We start from the raw sequence: 18,385 nt of genomic DNA, 5'->3' as shown, positions 1-18,385 counted from the left end.
CGACCCACAGCATGAAGGTCAGGGGGAGCTGCTGAAGTATTTACTCCCTCAAGTCACACAAGCCTGGGCACCAAAGTAGGCTTTTCCTAGCTGAAAGGAGTAGGGAAGGGAACCAGACCGACCTGACCCTGGAGTTCAAAACACTAAGGTTGAGATGATGATGTGAGTAGGAGTCTCCACCTGAGTTTCCCAGAGATCGCATCAGCTCCAACATGCCCTAAATTTATTCCCTCTGTCCCTCTGTGTTTTCTTTTCTCTATACTGTTTATAGTACCCTGAGCCTCCCAATCACTCAGGCTCAAACCTGAGGCTTCTTATGGGCCCTTCGTCTTCCCTGCCCTGAAAATTCTACCTCATATCCTTTCTAACTCTCCATACCCACTGTCACTCCCCTAACTCAGAAATTTCTCCCTTTTCTTCCCCCTACTGTTCCCTAATCTCATATGGTGGTGGCAGGCTGAACATTCAGGAACAGGGTTCTAATAATGTCACTGCTCTGTTCTAAAATCATAGAAGTATTTACATCACCTGGAATAAAATTCAAATTAAGCCTGTACATCAAAGCCCTTCCTGAGTTTTTTTCAATCTGCCTTTCCAATGTCAGGCAAACAAAACCACTCTCTTCTCTGTACACTTTTTACTCCATTCTACCTTTGCATTTTGCTCTGTATGGAATGCATTTCTCTGCATCACTGCATTTCTGAATCTTACCCATCCTTCAAGATCAGCTCCTGCGTGAATGTTCTCTGATTTTCCTCTGCAAGCACCTCTTTTGGACTCCTGGAACCACATGTCCTATTTTTTTACATTTAAAAAAAAGGACATGCTTTTTAATATTTTTTCATTAAGTGATAAGCTCCTTGGAAATAAGGGCCTTACATCAAATTCACCTTTATGGAGGCATAGGGAGAGCCAAGAACATTGAATTTGGCCAGTTTATAAGAAATGTAAAGAAGTTTGGTGGAATAACTTTGAAAAGGTAGATTGGAGTCATATTGTGACTCCAGAGTCATAGCTAAAGGTGGTTGGGAATAATCAACAGAAGTATAAAAATAGATGTGGTAACCCTGAGAAAGAATATCAAATATGAAAGGAAAAGATCTATGGCTGGAAGTTCAGGGAACATCACCCTGCAAGTGTTGGATGGAGAATGAAGAATCCCTTATGGAGACTGGCAAACAATGATTGTGTAGGATAAAAGACAGTCACAATATTCATACTACACTGGGCATGAAAAAAAATTCAGCCCTATTGGTCCGTCACACCAATATGTGCATGGATAAGTCTGATGAAAATGTGTGTTTTTTTTCTCTAGAATTGCAAATAGGGCAGAATTGCAAATATGGCGGGACATCCTGACAGACTTATAAACCCTTAATTCAGAACATTAGAAAAATTGGTTCTAGCATGGGCAACATGGCAAGGTCCTGTCTCTACAATTTTTTTTTTTTAAATTTGTAGAGCATGGTGGCATGTGCCTGCAGTATCAGCTAGTTGGGAGCCTAAGGCAAGAGGATTGCTTAAGCACAGGAGTTTGAGGCTCCCGTGAACTATGATGGCACCACTGCACTCCAGTCTGAGCAACAGAGTGAGATCCTGTCTTAAGAAAAAAAAAAAAAAAAGGTGATCCACTCATTGCCATAATTTTCCTAACAAATGGAGCCTCCCAAGCCCAGTAAACCTGAGACATCTACAAATATGAAAATGCTTGACATAAAAAAAAAAAAAAAAGGCCTCACATGAAGGAACACACAAATGGGAATGAGAAGGATTCCTGGTGGTCTGATTTTGTGTTGGCCTCCCAGTCCCAAAAGTTATTTTAAAGTTGAACATAATTATTAAAACCAGAGTATAAGCATAGAGACTCTGAGGCAGTAAACAGGGGTTGAATGGGGGCTTAAAAATCCTGACTACAGGGAACCTGAAAGACTAGGGCAGCTCTTCACAGAGCTGGATAGAAAAGTTCTAGGTGAAGGATGTGCAATCCTTACTGGATAGGAACTGTGTAGAATCTTGGGAGAGTGAGCAGCTTCCACTTGAGACCTTTCTGATCATTCCTGACCAGGGGAAGCTACTGCCACAGACACACAGGACCTGCTCTGTGTCAGCTAAATTTAATTCTGGGCAGACAAAAGCTGAGCTCCTGGGAGGCAAAAAGCCCTCAGCCAGGCAGACATTTACCTGATCAAAGTAGGGAGGCCCTCTGAAGCCCACTCTGGTAAAGGTCCTACCTGAGACCATAATAATCTTACACTTTACTCCAATACAATGGAGGCCAAACTACTCGTTTAAATGGTTCTACAAATGTTTGGTTCAAATTACACTTTATTCTTTATTCAGATGTATTAAAGTATAATTGACAAATTACAATTATATATACTTGTGGTGTACAATGTGATTTTTAAAATTTCAGCTTTTATTAAATCAGGGGGATACACGTGTAGGACTGTTACATGGGTATTCTGGGTATAGTAAGCATGGCACCCACAGGTAGTCTTTCAACACATGCCCGTCTCTCTTCCTACTCTCCTAGGAATCCACAGTGCCTATTTGTTTATCTTCCACTTCTAAGTGAGAACACGTGGTATTTGGTTTTCTGTTCCAGAGTTAATCTGCTTTAGATTATGGCTTCCAGCTTCACCTATGTTGCTGCTGAGAACATGATTTTATTTTTTTACAGCTTCATAGTATTCCATGGTGTAAATGTACGTTTTCTTAATACAATCCAGCACTGTCGGGCACCTAGGTTGATTCCACTTCTCTGCTACTGTGAGTACTGCAGTGATGAGTACATGAGTGCATGTGTGTTATTGGTATAATAATTTATTTTCATTTTGGGATATACCCAGTTATGGAATTGCTGGGTCAAATGGTAACTCTGTTTCAAGTTCTTTGAGAAATCTCCAAACTGCTTTCCACAGTGGCTGAACTAATTTACATTCCCACCAATGGGGTATGGGTTTTTTTTATCTGCAGCCTTGATAGCATGTGTTGTATTTTTGATAATAGCTATTCTGACCAGCGGGAGATGGTATTTCTTTTTCTTTTTTTTTGAGACGGTCTCGCTCTGTCTCCCAGGCTGGCGCGCAGTGGCACGATTTCGGCTCACTGCAAGCTCCGCCTCCCGTGTCCTGCCATTCTCCTGCCTCAGCCTCCTGAGTAGCTGGGACTACAGGCGCACGCCACCGCACCTGGCTAATTTTTTTTTAGATATATATATATTTTTTAGTAGAGACGGGGTTTCACCTTGTTAGCCAGGATGGTCTCGATCTCCTGACCTCGTGATCCACCCACCTTGGCCGCCCAAAGTGCTGGGATTACAGGCGTGGGGAGATGGTATTTCATTGTGGTTTTAATTTGCATTTCTCTGGTGATTTGTGATGAGTATTTTTTGATATGTTCATTGGCCACTTGTATGTCTTACTTTGAAAAGTGTCTGTTCATGTCTTTTGCTCACTTTTGTATGGCACTATTCATTCTCTACTTGTTGACTTAAGTTTCTTACAGATTCAGGGTATTAGACCTTTGTTGGATGCAGTTTGTGAATATTTTTTTCCCATTGTGTAGGTTGTTTGTTTACTCTGTTGGTTGTTTTTTTTTTTTCCACTTTGCAGAAAATCTTTAGTTTAATTAGGTCCCATTTGTTAACTTGTGGTTTTGTTGCAATTGCTTTTGGGGGCTTGGTCTTAAATTCCTTGCCAAAGTCGATGTTGAGGAGGGTAAATTCTAGGTTTGCTTTCAGGATTTTTATATTTTGCAATCTTACATTTAAATCTTTAATCCACATAATAGAACAGAATAGGAAACTTGGAAATAAGGCCATACACCTACAACCATCTGATCTTTAAGGCTGACAAAAACAAGCAATGAAGAAACGACTTCCTATTCAATAAATGGTGTTGGCATAACTGGCTGGCAATATGCAGAAGAATACAAATAGATCCTTACCTTTCATCATATAAAAAATTTAACTCAAAGTAGATTAAAAATTCAAATTATATTTTAAACATATTTTTAAAACTGTGAACACAGTCAAGTGTGTGATGCCAAATGTGACCACCTGTACACCCCAGTGGCTTACATAAGCCACAGGTTCATATACTCATGCCCAACTCAGAATAAAGGTTCTCCTGCCAAAACCATGAATGTATTTGAACACAAGAGACCAGCCATGAATCAGAAAACATCTGAAGACACTCTATCCAGCTTGGCATTTTAGGTTTACAATGATGGACCATATATGTGTGTGGACTGTTATAAATTTTACTGAGAATCTGCTTGCTAGCCAGAATTATGGATTTTTTTAGCTCCAATACCAAAGCAGATCAAAACACATTTTAATAAATGTAATATCTGCAGAACCTTTATGAGCCTGATACTAGTTTTAATTCAACTTGGTTGAATTATGTTTAATTATAGAAATTAAATCGCTAATTATAGAACTAGTATCAACAGGCTAAACTATTATGAAACCTATGGACATAGTCACAATTTAGTCTAGTAGGTATATTATTGTCCCAAAACTTCAGGGATATGACTTCTTCCTGGGGGACACAAAACACTTTTACTCAAATATCTACATTGTTAGAGCTACTGTTTGGTGTTCTGAATCTCCTGAGGTTTCCATTTCAAGAGCTGCAACAGAAACTTTAAAAAATAAATTGGGAGTTTCTTCTGATACTGTGACTTCATTTCCATAAAATATCTAAATGTTCCATAAATCTGTATTCTCAACAAACTCAGGGCAGTGGGATAAAGAAAAATACACCCATTTGAATCTGAATACCTTAGCTTTTCTCAATAAATTAGATATCCTTTTTTCTTCCCTATAATTTCATGGTTAATGTGTTCATATGTTTCATCACATTATTGAAGACATAAAATTCTCTGATCCATTAGGAGCCTGATAAATAAGTTCGGGGTATATTTATTTCCCAAAATAATTGACAGTAAACTTCTCTGACTACATTAAATACAATTAACTTATATTTTCTGCTGCAAGTTATTAAAGTATCCCTCAAACAAGAACTGATAAAGTCATCGTTCTGAGAAATATTTGATCTTGCTTACTTTCTTTATCTAATTATGTGAGAAAACAGCTATCAACATTCCCAGGAGAAAATTCCTGGAGAGGAGATTAATGGAAGCTGGGGTCACCAATCTCGTCTTCTCAGCAAAATTGTAGATGCCAGTTCTACTTTTAATTGTAGTGGCTCATCTGTAGCCTGTGAACCAAGTTTTTCCAAGGTATTTATATATCAGCAGGGGGAAAGAGCAAGGCCCAGTAGCTATTATCTCAGAATCAAATAACACATTGACTGAGATATAGAGTAGACCTTTTTTATCTTTTTCTGTTCTCAGTGGGGTGTGGTGTCTCATGTCTGAAATCCTAGCACTTTGAGAGGCCAAGGCGGGCGGATTGCTTGAGGTCAGGAATTTGAGACCAGCCTGGGCAACATGGCAAAACCCTGTCTCTACAAAAAATTAGCTAGGTGTGCTGGCGTGCACCTGTAGTCCCAGCTACTTGGGGGGCTGAGGAAGGAGGATCGCTTGACCCCAGGAGGTCGAGGCTGCAGTGAGCCAAAAGCACTCCACTGCACCCCAGACTGAGTGAGGAAATGAGTTTCTGTTTAAAAAAAAAAAGAGGAGAGGCCGGGTGCGGTAGCTCACGCCTGTAATCCCAGCACTTTGGGAGGCCGAGGTGGGTGAATCATCTGAGGTCTGGAGTTCAAGACCAGCTGACCAATATGGTGAAACCCCATCTCTACTAAAGATACAAAAAATTAGCCGGCTGTGGTGGCGCATGCCCGTAATCCCAGCTACTTGGGATGCTGAGGGAGGAGATTTGCTTGAACCCGGGAGGCGGAGGTTGGAGTGAGCCAAGATCCTGCCATTGCACTCCAGCCCGGGCAAAAAGAGCAAAACTCCACCTCAAAAAAAAAAAAAAAAAAAAAAAAAAGCAAGAAAGAAAAGAAAAGAAAAAGGAGAGAGCGTGTACCCTTTACAGTGAGGGAAGGGATGCTTTTCAACCCCACAGTTCATGAGCAGGATATTCCCTGTCGAACTGCAGCAAGGCCTACCCAAGGAGAAGCTGCAAGGGCACATATCTGTCACTGAGCATAAGAAACTTAGAAAAATATTTCCCCTAAGCCACAAGCCAAGGCTACCCTGTGTAATTTATGGCCTGTTTGATTCCAGTTACCACAGTTAAGCTTGTTAAAAAACAGTTTAGTTCCCAGAGGACTCATTAGTGAACGGTGACTATAGAAGTTTCACAACCTAAAAAATGACTCATATGAATATGTAAATAGTATCCAGACACAATAGATTAATGCAGCTCAAAAGCCAGGATGGGGCCTTTCGTAAAATTCCATTAGATAATACTGTCAGTGATAAATTTGAAGGTAGATTTTTTACCCATTTGGGCTCCCTTTTTTGTTTACCCTCTTTAGCTTAATAATCAGTCTAGCACAATTATGCCAAGATGAGTATACATTAATGAGGCAAATCCTCCAATATTCCTGTGTTCTCTCTTGCCAAAGAGAAGCATTTACCATTTCAGAAGTATCAGACTAAATAATGCAATATACGTCAGATAACTTCTGATCTTTTGATTTAAGATGGCTGACAGGTCATCTGTGGCAACCTTTCTTTACCACAAATTCTTAGAAAGAATAACTCACTCTGAAAATTAAGATGTATCCTCACTAAACTAGAAGTCAGGAAAAATCATTAAAACATGAAATGTAGATAGGATTGGATTGAAGAAGAAAACCACAGCCAAACGGCATACAGGATAGGGTAGCTACAAAAGGTGAGGCAAACATGACCAGGCACACCCTCCCAGGAGAGAGCGGTTGCCTAGAGGATAATGGGACCCTGGATTAAATAATAATCACAAGATTATTGACTAGAAAAAGATAATCCACAAAATAGAAAAATTGGCAAAAGATATGTTGTAGTTCACAAAAAATATTAATAGCTTTACATACATAAAATATGCTCAGGCTTAGTCATGACATAATTGTCTAATTCATATTTTGACATCTTAAAGCTGAGGAAATGGAAAGCAATTATATTCTAAGGCTGAAGCCCTCATAATTGGATTTACTGGCTTTATGAAATAGTTCTTAAAAAGCTCTTACTCTCTTTGCCAGGTAAGTGTACAACCTTAAGCCTCCGGCCTACAACCTGAGAGCCCTTGCCAAAGCCCAATTATGCCAGACGCTGATCTCCAGCCTGAGGTGAAATATAAGTGATATCCCATTGTCTTTGTTGAATTCTGTTGGTCAGAAGTGAGTCATTAGCCCCATACTGCTCTGAGTTTTTGTGGATGCTGCACACCACCTGATATGCAGCACAAGGGTCTGATTTTACATATAATGGAAAGTCACTGGAATGTGTAATTAGCTGGAAGATGGCAATATTTGGATTTTAACCTCTAATTCAAAATGAAAAATGAGGCCCAGAGAAGTGACTTTCCAAAACCACACTGCTGGGCCCAGGCCTGTTTGAGCTGTAGTCCATGCTACCTCCCACCACTTCTTGTAATTCTTTCATCTCTAAGTTTGTGCTTTATCTTCATGTGACACTATGCCATGAGTTTTGTCTCATTTGTACCTGAAGAATTTTCTAGGAAGATGCTAGTATAATCCCCATTGGGTAGGTTAGGAGGCTGGGTAGGCACCAAAATACACAATGACTTCTAGGGTCACAGAACTGGTTAGAAAAAAGTAGTTCTGATCCAGCTGTGTCACCACAAACCTGGGGCCCTGACTGCGTCCAGTCTCCGTAGGGGACTGAGAGAGGCTGTGCTTGCATAACTGTGTATAGGCAAGGAGTTGACATGGTGGGGAGCGTGAGAATTCAGTAGCCCAGCAGGGCCTTTGGGTAGGTCTTATGGAAGGAAAGGGTCCTGGGGATAGAACCCTGAAGTGACCTTACTTTCTCGGTGACAGACCCCAAGATAATTTAGAACCCTGGTAACCAGGCACCTACATTCTAGAGACAGCCCCAGTAGTCAACTTACTCAGTAGGAAATGCTCAAGAGAGCAAGATGTTCTTTTGCTATATCCTGACTTTTCCAAGGCTCTTGATTTAGTAAGGCCTGACGTGAGAATGCTTTCCAACAATGCAGGCATTGGCTCAACTCTCACCACTGATGCCTCTGGCCATTTGGCAGGGGCATGCAAAGGTAACACAGGGCATCTCAGGAGAGGCCCATGCAGGTGAGGCCTCATCTGTGATCCTATTAAATAAGGCTCACATGTCTTTCTGACACCGTGTGTTGGGGAAAGCAAGTGCTGAGGAGGCTATTTCTGGACACAAGCAGATTATCAAGTGTCGGAAGCCTTAGTGAGATGGTCAGGTTCATACCACAGGGCATGACAGGACAGGGAGGTGAGTGTTGAAAAACAATTTTGTCTTCTTGGATGTGAACCCCAAGACTTCAAACCGTGATCTGGTTTCCTCCCTGGCTGAAGGTCTATGGGAATTCTCTTTTATGCCTGATATAGGGATAATTATTTTTTTTAAATAGGGTCTCACTTTTGTCTCACAGGCTGAAGTGCAGTGGTATAATCATGGCTCAATGAAGACTCAACCTTTGGAGAACTTTTAATGGAAGTGTCCCCGTGATGACAACCAGGCAACCACTGATGCCTCTTGGCCTAGCTGCAAGGCACTCTCTTTGCAGAGCTCCATGCAGGAGATCAATAAAAAGCTGTTTGATGGGTCCAACTACTCCATCTCTTTGGATGAAGGGCAGGTATACCATGCCACCGAGCATATCTAGCACTGGGCTTGGGTGGGAGTGGGCACAGAGAGGTCTTTGCAGACAGGGATCAGAGGAGACAAAAGTCGGCCCAGCACCAACACCTGAATATGTAGACACCCTGGGATCTGTCCTAGGGCTTTTCCACTAGGGTAACTCACCATTCTTTCCCAAAGGAGTCTGGCTTTCATGAGTCCTAAATGGCAAATGGTTAGGCGCAAATCCCTGTTCACATACTTGTAGGAATATCAGAAAAGACATTTTTCTGTTGCTTTTACTTCACACTAGGCCATGAGTATCTTTGCATGTTGCTGTTTTTATTAAATAACTGCACCCAGGTATTTCTTATAGCAGACAGCTCCTTCTCCATACCTTACACACCAGTATTTTTATGAGGGAAGTGTTTACAAAAGGGGAGCCGGGGGTTAACCCAAAAAGGTTAAGGTATCCTATGCATTTCTCTGCAATGTGTCACCTCAGAGAACTCGTGCCTATAGTCCCATCAGGGCAGGAGCTCTGCCCTTACATGTCTTGATATCACGTCTTTATGTTATTTCATAATCAAAGCTCTTTCCCACAGTGGTTCAGCCTTTCAATGCTGGTGGAAACTGGCATGAAGACATTTTATTTCCACTTCAGTCGTGCTGCAGGAAACATATTGTATGTGTCTTAACAAACTATAACAGTTTGCTACGCTGTCATAATACAGCAGCACAAACTCAAGGCTTTAATAACAGATATTTTTTCTCACAATTCTGGAGGCTAGGAACCTGACATCAAGCTATGGCTGGGGTGTTTTTTCTGAGGCCATTTTCCTTGACTAGTAGATGGCTGTCTTCCATTGCTGTGTTCACAGGATCTTCTGTTTCTGTATCTTTACCATCACTTCTTATAAAGACCCCAGTCATATTGGATTAGGGCTCACTCCAATAAACTCACTTAACCTTAATTACCTCTATAAAAATCATATGTCCAAATATATTCCCATTCTGAGGCACTGGCTATTAAAACATGTGAACACATACATTTTTGGGAGAAAATGCAATTCAGCCCATAATATATAGTAATCACCTGCAGAAAGGGGTAACTTGGTGAAAAAATATGCATGGGTAAAACTTTAATAGGTACAGCCAGATTACTTTCCAAAAGGGCTGTGGCAAGTATAGTGTCCCCAGCAGTCTCTCAATATCGCTGGTTCCCTACATCCAGCCTCCCTTGAATGTTGAGACTTAATTTTTTGCCAATCTGGTGTCTGTCTGACAAAGAAATTCATGTAATTCCTTGCATTTCCAGTTGTTTAACATATAAGTTTGAGTCACCTTTCAGTCATTTAATACTTATTTGGGGTTTCTCTTCCCTGCGTCATCTGCTCACATCCTTGGCCCTGCAGTTTCCCAGCATTTGTCTTTGCCAGGTGAGAAACTGCTATAGCTGTTTCTTAAGACTCCCCTTAATGTTAAAGAAAACAAGTATGTGCATTAGGTCAAAAGGGTTATTGTAAATCATCTTGCTCTGTGTATTCTTTCCAAACAAAGAAAAAAATAAAACTTCTCCAAGGCTCTTTTCCTCCACATGACAGCAAACAGAACTTCAGGTAGCTTACAGGAAAATTCATACCACTCTCACTCTGCGCGTTCTCAATTCTGAACCACATGCTTTAAGGAGACATTTGATGTGCAAAAGCCTGTGTTTTCTCATCTCTACAATGAGGATGTTTTTCAGGATTCACAGTAATCTCTTAACACAGGCTATTAATACAGATGTGTGCTGTTGCTCCACAGCTGACAAATACCATAGAAACGCTTGAAAGTATTAATGTTTGAATCAATCCCCAACCTCCACATCCAATTTTACTTTGGAAGCCTAGAACCTTCTCCTTAAATACTCATGTCCTCCACATGCACTGATATATTGGAATTTCCTGGTCTGAATTTCAATCCCCAAAGCACCTGAGGCTCATGCTGCTATTACTGACTGTAGTTCCCTCCTTGTCCCCTGAGTAGTATAAAAATGAGTCTAAGCTGAATCTAGAGTAAATCTGCATGATGTGGACCACCAGGCTAGGGAGAAGGGAGATCCTGGTGGAGTTCCTGACTTCAGCTTTGCAGGCTGGGACCATCTTTTCCTTCACCATTTTCCTAGGCTCCTAACCAGGACTTCACCACAGCACCATAGTTCCTGGAGTAGCTGTTCAGAAGCTCAATGTTTGTCCCTTCCAAGACACACTGATGACTGCCACCTATTGGCTGTGACTTGGAGATGTCCCCAATGTTCCTGCAGCTCTCTGAGCTGAACTTTTCTTCTCTGAAAATGGGTGAAAAGAAGATAAACCTCATAGGGTTCTTGTAGGGACTAATGTTTTCAGACATGGAAAGCAGGTCAACCATGCCTGGCTCCATAAAAAGGCTTCTGGGCATGCTGTGGCTGTTCATATTTATTATTTTTTTCTGAATTTTACTGAAACTCTCTGTAACATGCCCCAATGACTCATGTCCCTTGTTGGGAAAAGCATATCAAAAGCAAGTCCATTTTTGCATTTGTAAATGCGGTTTGACATTTCTTTTGCCTGGTCTTTGTTCTTGACATAGACAAAACAGGGATCCCCTGCTGGTAAAAAACAACAACAACAACAACAAAAAAAAACAAAACAACAACAAAAAACAAAGGTCCCACCACGTTCAACAAAATACCTGAGAAGGTTCTGGTTGAGATTTATTTAGTCAACACACACACATTAAGCATTTAATCTGAATAGTCACATTTCCAGACACTTGGCATTATTCAACGAACAAAGCAGTTGAAAGTTTCTGGACCTCAATTTCATTTGGGGAGTCAGAAACTCACAGTAGACATTATAAGCAGTAGACATTATAAGCAGTAGACATTATATGTCACGAGAATGTAACATATGATGCCTTTGTGTCCTCCTCTAGGTATAGATGCATCCTCCTAGATTCTGAGAAAGATGAAGGATCTCAGAACCAATTATAACTTTTAAGTGAATGCAGAAAAAGAATTTTAGAAAATTCAACATTATGACAAAATCTCAAAACAAATTACATATAGAACATACATACCTCAAGCCAATAAAGGCCATATATGACAAATGGACATCTGACATCATGCTAAACCTTCAAAAGTTGTAAGCCTTTTTTCTAAGAGTTATAGTAAGGCAAAGATATCTAACTTCATCACTCTTATTTAACATGCTACTGAATTTCCAGGCCAGAGCAATTAGAAAACAAAACCAAAGACAACCAAATTGGAAAGAAAGAAAATAATTGTCCCTGTTTGCAGATATCACAGTCATAAATAGAAAACTTTAAAAATACTTAGAATAAATTCACTAAAGTTGCAGGATACAAAATCAAGATATAAGGGTCAGTAGCATTTCTATACACTAACAACAAACTATCTGAAAAAGAAATAAAGAAAACAATTGACACCTGCAATAGTTACAAAAAGTTTACTTCCAAATAAAATTATTCAAAAATGTTAAAGATCTCTACATTAAAAGCTAAAGAAAACTGAGGTATAAAATTAAACATAAATAAATGAAAAGTTATCCCTTATTCATAAATTGGTGAAATTAATATTGCTAAAAAGTCTATGTTACACAAAATGATGTATATATTTAACATGTCTATCAAAATATCAATAAAATTTTTCACAAAAACAAAAAAACAAAAATTCATATAGCATAGCAAAAGGCTCTGAAAGCTGGAAGCATTGCACTACTTGACAGTCAAATATACTGCAAAGCTACAGTAACTGAAACAGTCCAATACTGGCATTAAAAACAGATAAATAGACCAATGGAGCAGAACACAGAAAGATGAATACCTCATGGTCTCACTCACGTGGAATCTAAACAAGTTGATCTCATAAAAGTAGAGACTAGAAAGAAGGTTAAGAGATGCTGAAGTTTTAGGAGAAGGGGGCTTAGAGAATTATCTGTTAAATGATAAACAATGACTGTTAGCTAGGAGGAATTAGTTCAAGAGACCTATTGTAGTGCAGAGTGAATACAGTTATTGAGAATATATTGTTTTTTTTTTTTAAAGTGCCAAGACAATGTTGACCGTTCTCACAATAAAAATAACTATTGAGGTAAAGCATTTTTAATTGGCTAGAATTAAGCATTTCAAACATCATGTGTTACAAGATATATATATATGTAGATATAAGTTTGTCAATTTAAAAATAATTTTTAAACATATCATGGAGCGATAGCAATGCTCCAAATACTGAGTCTGCATCTTTTTCATAAACTTAGCTGAACTATATAGAAAATACAGTTTTTATGATTTTTAAAAATGTCTACTTATCAGCCATAAGCATAGAAACTCTGATATTTACCAGCATGTTCTAGAACCAGCACAGAACATGGGAGTCACCAAAGGACTCTATGGCTTTCACTTTAAGTTTGGGACACCTGGAGTTTCTGGTGCTGATGCTGATCATATGGATGACATTAAAGAAGCAGGTGGTGCTAACAGTCCCATCTCTGGCCATGGTGTGAACACAGAAATCAGGTTTGCATCCAAAATCACCAAGGAAATATTTCAATCCAAAAGCTCTCTAGATCTCTGAGTTTTTTAATACAGAAAATGACTAAGGAATTGGCTTGTTATGTGATTATTTATATAAACTCTGCAATGTAAGCTGCACCCATTTAAATAAAACATATTGTGATATGAGTAAGAAACTTCCCAAGATTCCAGTATCAATGGGGAAGAAAAGATTATTCCAAAATTTAAATCCACAGAAACATTTAGAAATTTAAATTAAATTCGAAAAATTAAATATAAATGTAAACATAAATGTAAATGTTTATTATTGTCTAATATATTACATAAACACTAAAAACTAAAAGATTCTACATGTACACATAAATTGTGCTATATGTAATTTATAAAAAACTAAATTTAAACTTTTTTGCTTGCCATTAAGTGTCCTTAAGATTTCTAAGATATATTTTTACTTAATGGGTTTCCAAATTCTGATGTTTCTTTATATAGTGATTATGATATATAGCCTACCATTATTAATGCTTTACCTATTCTAACTGATTTCATGTTTACTATATTTTGTGGTAGAATCTAATAACATTTCTTTCATACAAACATTACTAACTCAGTAATTTAATCCTATAAACTGTGTAGAGTACATCCCAATTATGCCAATTAAATGATTCAAATGGTGCATTTATAACTTAAAAATGTCCTCAAACTCTCCAGTTAAATCCAATTTTTCACTATATTAAAAATTTCAAATTCCTTATCACAACCTACAAAATACTGTATGAAATTACATGGGCTGCAGAGAACAGTGAGAAATCTGTAGCCATAATAAGCAAAGAAGGGAAAGGGCTATGACTGACGCACAGTTGGGGGTGAAAATAAAATAACAGTGAAGTACCAGAGATAACTATGAAATAAACACAATTCCTCTTAATTTCAGAGGCAGTTGTACAGCCTGGGTATACATGTGTTTTCTTTACATGCAGAGTTAATGCCATCTCTTTATGCTGAATATTTCTAATCTCTTACTTGTAGCCAAAAAGTGACTTAAACAAGAATATTTACTGCTAATTATAGAGCATCTATTATACCCCCAGGAAACCTAGCACTTTCCTGTGTTTGTTCACCTCATTTATATGTCAAAACAACTTTGTGAATTATGAAGCCTTCCCAGTGTACATCTAAACAAATTGGCTCAATAAAGTGAAAAAAATTCAATTATGTAAAATATTAAAATGGAAACAAAAACCAAGTAAAAATTGGCCAAAATAGGGTTCTCCAATTGAAATACAAAAATAAAATGTACTAATTAAATAAAATGTAGCAACACACACATTGTAGAATTACATCTTAAAATTATCTTGTGAACATTAATACATTCTATGAAAGTTATTCTTAGAATTTCTCAGGAATATAGAGAAAATTTCATGAACTTTGGAATGAGAAAACTATACATTAGGTTTAGTATGATCAACAGACAAGAAAAAAACAGGATTTGCATGAGAAGATTCTGAGCCAGCAGCCATAAGATTTTACAGAAGTAAATTCAATACAAAGCAGAGAATAAATATTTACTTTCAGAATCTTTGAGATTCCTAGTTTGCTAGCAAATTACCAATACTTTTTAAATTATATTTTCTTCCAATATTTTTGTTTTCTTCTCAAAAAAAGTACACACCTACACTCAAACACAATTACATGCTCCGTAATTCTCTTAAAGCTAACACTTACGTTTAGAGTGACAGACTTATAAAATTAACTCCATGTTAATCAAAACTAAATGTATGTATGTGTTTTTACAGGCCAGAGGGGTCACAGGCTCAAAGAAAAACGTAGTATGACATTTTGTAAATAGTCATTCAGGATTCAAAATACATGGCTTTTCATTATACTCCTTTATAGTGGGCAATTATAATGGTTATACTGAAGATTATATATAAGACTATCATTGTCCAGTATTTACAAAAGAAAAAAATAAAAATATAACCTATGGGATGTTAGTCCATTTTGTGCTGCTAGAAGGGAATACTTAACACTGGCAAATTAATACAGAAAAGAGGTTTATTAGCCTCAGTTCTGTTGGCTATACAAGCATGACATCAACATCTGCTTAACTTCTGATGAGGCCTCAGGAAGCTTTTATGCATGATAAAAGGCAAAGGGGTATCATGGCAAAAGACAAAGCAAGAGGAATATCAGTTTTTTTTTGTTTGTTTTTGTTTTTAACAACCAGCTTTCACATGAACTAACAGAGAACACACTAACTGCAGTGGTAAGAACACCAATCCATTCATGAGTAATCTACACCCATGACCTAAACACCTTCCACTAGACCCTGCCTCCAACATGGGGGAACACATTTCAACATGAGGTAAGGCACAAAAAAACCAAAGCATATCATATAAAAAAAAACCTCCCCAAGTTGTTTGAAATTAAAAGCCACTGGGAAAAGAGATTACTAGGGGTGTCCTTTCACTGTTACCCAGCAGTGTATTGTTACTATGTGTTACCTACAACTTTGGGTAAGGTGGTATAGGTTAATTATTGTGGCAAGATATACTTCATTCAATGCAAAATATTCTTAACACATTAAAAATCATTTTGTTTTATGAAAAGAAATTGCATTCTAAAAATAACACTTCAAAAGCTACTGTATTACCTTAATGTGCAACTCATAAAACAATTTATTACTAAAATTCAAAATGTTTCCCTATTACTATAATGCAAAATACTTCTCTGAATACCTAATGTGTTACTTAAAACACTGTTACACATCAACAAAAAGCATTTCTACTTAGATTTTCCTTATAAATGTTACATTTCAGCGCCCTTAATCATTCATGAAAAAGCATATAAATGATGGTCATCTAATATAGAAGAACTTCTCATAGCTCTTATGCAGCAACAACTGACCACATACTTTAACATAAACAATAAATATAATAAAAATCAAGTTATTTGAGATATGAATTACATCAATATTAAAATATATAATCAAAAATATAAAAACTTTTAATGCAAAAAAGTATAACGTGAATGTAACTGTGCTTCAAAAAGACATCATCTCTTGATTCATTTAAATTTACATACAACTAAATTATCTATTTTAACTTTGAATTATTCTCGACAATCAACACTGCTTTAAAGTAACATCTGAAACTGTTAGTGCCTTAGTACTTTCTACAGTAAATTATGTAATGTTTTATTTAGACTTAATTTTGGACATTTGTTTGTATTCACTGTATCTGTAAAATATATTCTACTATACTATAAACTCGGGTGTTTTCTAAGGTATATATCTTGAAAAAATGTTTTTCCACATTTGTAGGAGGTTTTTTGCCCCCATAAAATCCTCTAAAGTTGAATAAAGTCTGAATAATTGTTTAAGGGTTTTTCCTCTAGTACAGATTCTGTTTACAGGAAGATCTTTGAAATAAAGATATTGTAATCTTTTATATTTATAAATTTCATTCAGTATAGTGTTGTGCACTCTGAAGCTTACATTTTGTGAAACATCCTTAAACAGCCATTATGCTCATACCACTTTTATTCAGTATGAAATTAGTGAAGCCATGTATAATGAAGCAGTTTTTAAAGACTGCCACATTTTTTACATTTGTCAGGTTCCTCTCCAGTATAAATTCTCTTATACTTACTATGGATTGAGGATTGGTAAAAACCTTTTCCACATTCTTTACATTTGTAGCGTTTCTCTCCAGTATGAATTCTTTTATGACGAGTAAGGCTTGAGAACTGGTTAAAGGCTTTGCCACATTCTTCACATTTGTAGGGTTTCTCTTCAGTATGAATTCTCTTATGGTTACTAAGGATTGAGGATTGGTAAAAAGCTTTGCCACATTCTTTACATTTGTAGGGTTTCTCTCCAGTATGAATTCTCTTATGGCTAGTTAGGTGAGAGCACTGTTTAAAAACTTTCCCACATTCTTCACATTTGTAGGGTTTCACTCCAGTATGAATTCTCCTATGTTGAGTAAGGCTTGAGAACTTGTTAAATGCTTTGCCACATTCTTTGCATTTGTAGGGTTTCTCTCCAGTATGAATTCTTTTATGCTGAGTGAGGTTTGAGAATTGAGTAAAGGTTCTGCCACATTCTTCACATTTGTAGGGTTTCTCTCCAGTATGAATTCTCTTATGGCTACTTAGGTGTGAACACCGATTAAAAGTTTTGCCACATTCTTCACATTGGTAGGGTTTTTCTCCAGTATGAATTCTTTTATGACGAGTAAGGCTTGCAAACTGTGTAAAGGCTTTGCCACATTCTTCACATTTGTAGGGTTTCTCTCCAGTATGAATTCTCCTATGTCTAGTTAGGTGTGAGCACTCATTAAAAACGTTGCCACATTCTTCACACTTGTAGGGTTTCTCTCCGGTATGAATTCTCTTATGTTGAGTAAGGTTTGAGAACTTGTTAAAGGCTTTGCAACATTCTTTGCATTTGTAGGGTTTCTCTCCAGTATGAATTCTCTTATGTTGTGTAAGGTTTGAGAACTGGGTAAAGGCTTTGCCACATTCTTCACATGGGTATGCTTTCTCTCCACTATGAATTTTCTTATGGCTAGTTAGTTGTGACCACCAATTAAAAACTTTGTCACATTCATCACATTTGTAGGGTTTCTCTCCAGTATGAATTTTCTTATGGTTAGTTAGTTGTGACCACCAATTAAAAACTTTGCCACATTCGTCACATTTGTAGGGTTTCTCTCCAGTATGAATTCTTTTATGTTTCGTTAGGTTTGAACATCGATTGAAAACTTTGCCACATTCTTCACATTTGTATGGCTTCTCTCCAGTATGAATTCTCTTATGTTCAGTAAGGATTGACCTCCGGCTAAAATTTCTGCCACATTCAATACATTGAAAGATTTTGCTTTTAGTTGATGAACATTGAGTAAGTCTATTGCAATATTCTTTCTGCCCCTTACCTTCATTCACAGTTCTCCAGTCTTTCACTAAGTGCAAATTGTCAAGGCCCCAGCTTCTATGTCTTGTCAGTGTCACTTTTTGGCATAAATCTTTCATGTCCTGCTCTGGCAAAAGGTCTTGAATGGAATAACATAAAATAGCTGAA

The 18,385-nt window shown here is 37.6% G+C and overlaps 1 protein-coding gene across 7 annotated transcripts in view; it reads right to left on the bottom strand.

The window, feature by feature from the left end:
- Positions 1-3,034: 3,034 nt before the first annotated feature.
- The window catches only part of ZNF678 (zinc finger protein 678), a 98,013-nt gene continuing 82,662 nt past the window's right edge, over positions 3,035-18,385 (bottom strand). For all 7 annotated transcript variants that reach the window (XM_063708570.1, XM_031004768.3, XM_019031354.4 and 4 more), the window contains one exon: positions 3,035-18,380. In XM_063708570.1, coding sequence (XP_063564640.1) covers positions 16,888-18,380 — 1,493 coding nt within the window. In that variant the 3' untranslated portion in view covers positions 3,035-16,887. The remainder of the gene's footprint in view (positions 18,381-18,385) is intronic.

This window comes from Gorilla gorilla, chromosome 1 (assembly GCF_029281585.2).
Source record: "Gorilla gorilla gorilla isolate KB3781 chromosome 1, NHGRI_mGorGor1-v2.1_pri, whole genome shotgun sequence".
In the NCBI taxonomy this organism is placed as follows: domain Eukaryota; kingdom Metazoa; phylum Chordata; class Mammalia; order Primates; family Hominidae; genus Gorilla; species Gorilla gorilla.
The sequence above is the reverse complement of the archived record's forward strand: the minus strand, read 5'-3'. Positions and strand labels throughout refer to the sequence as shown.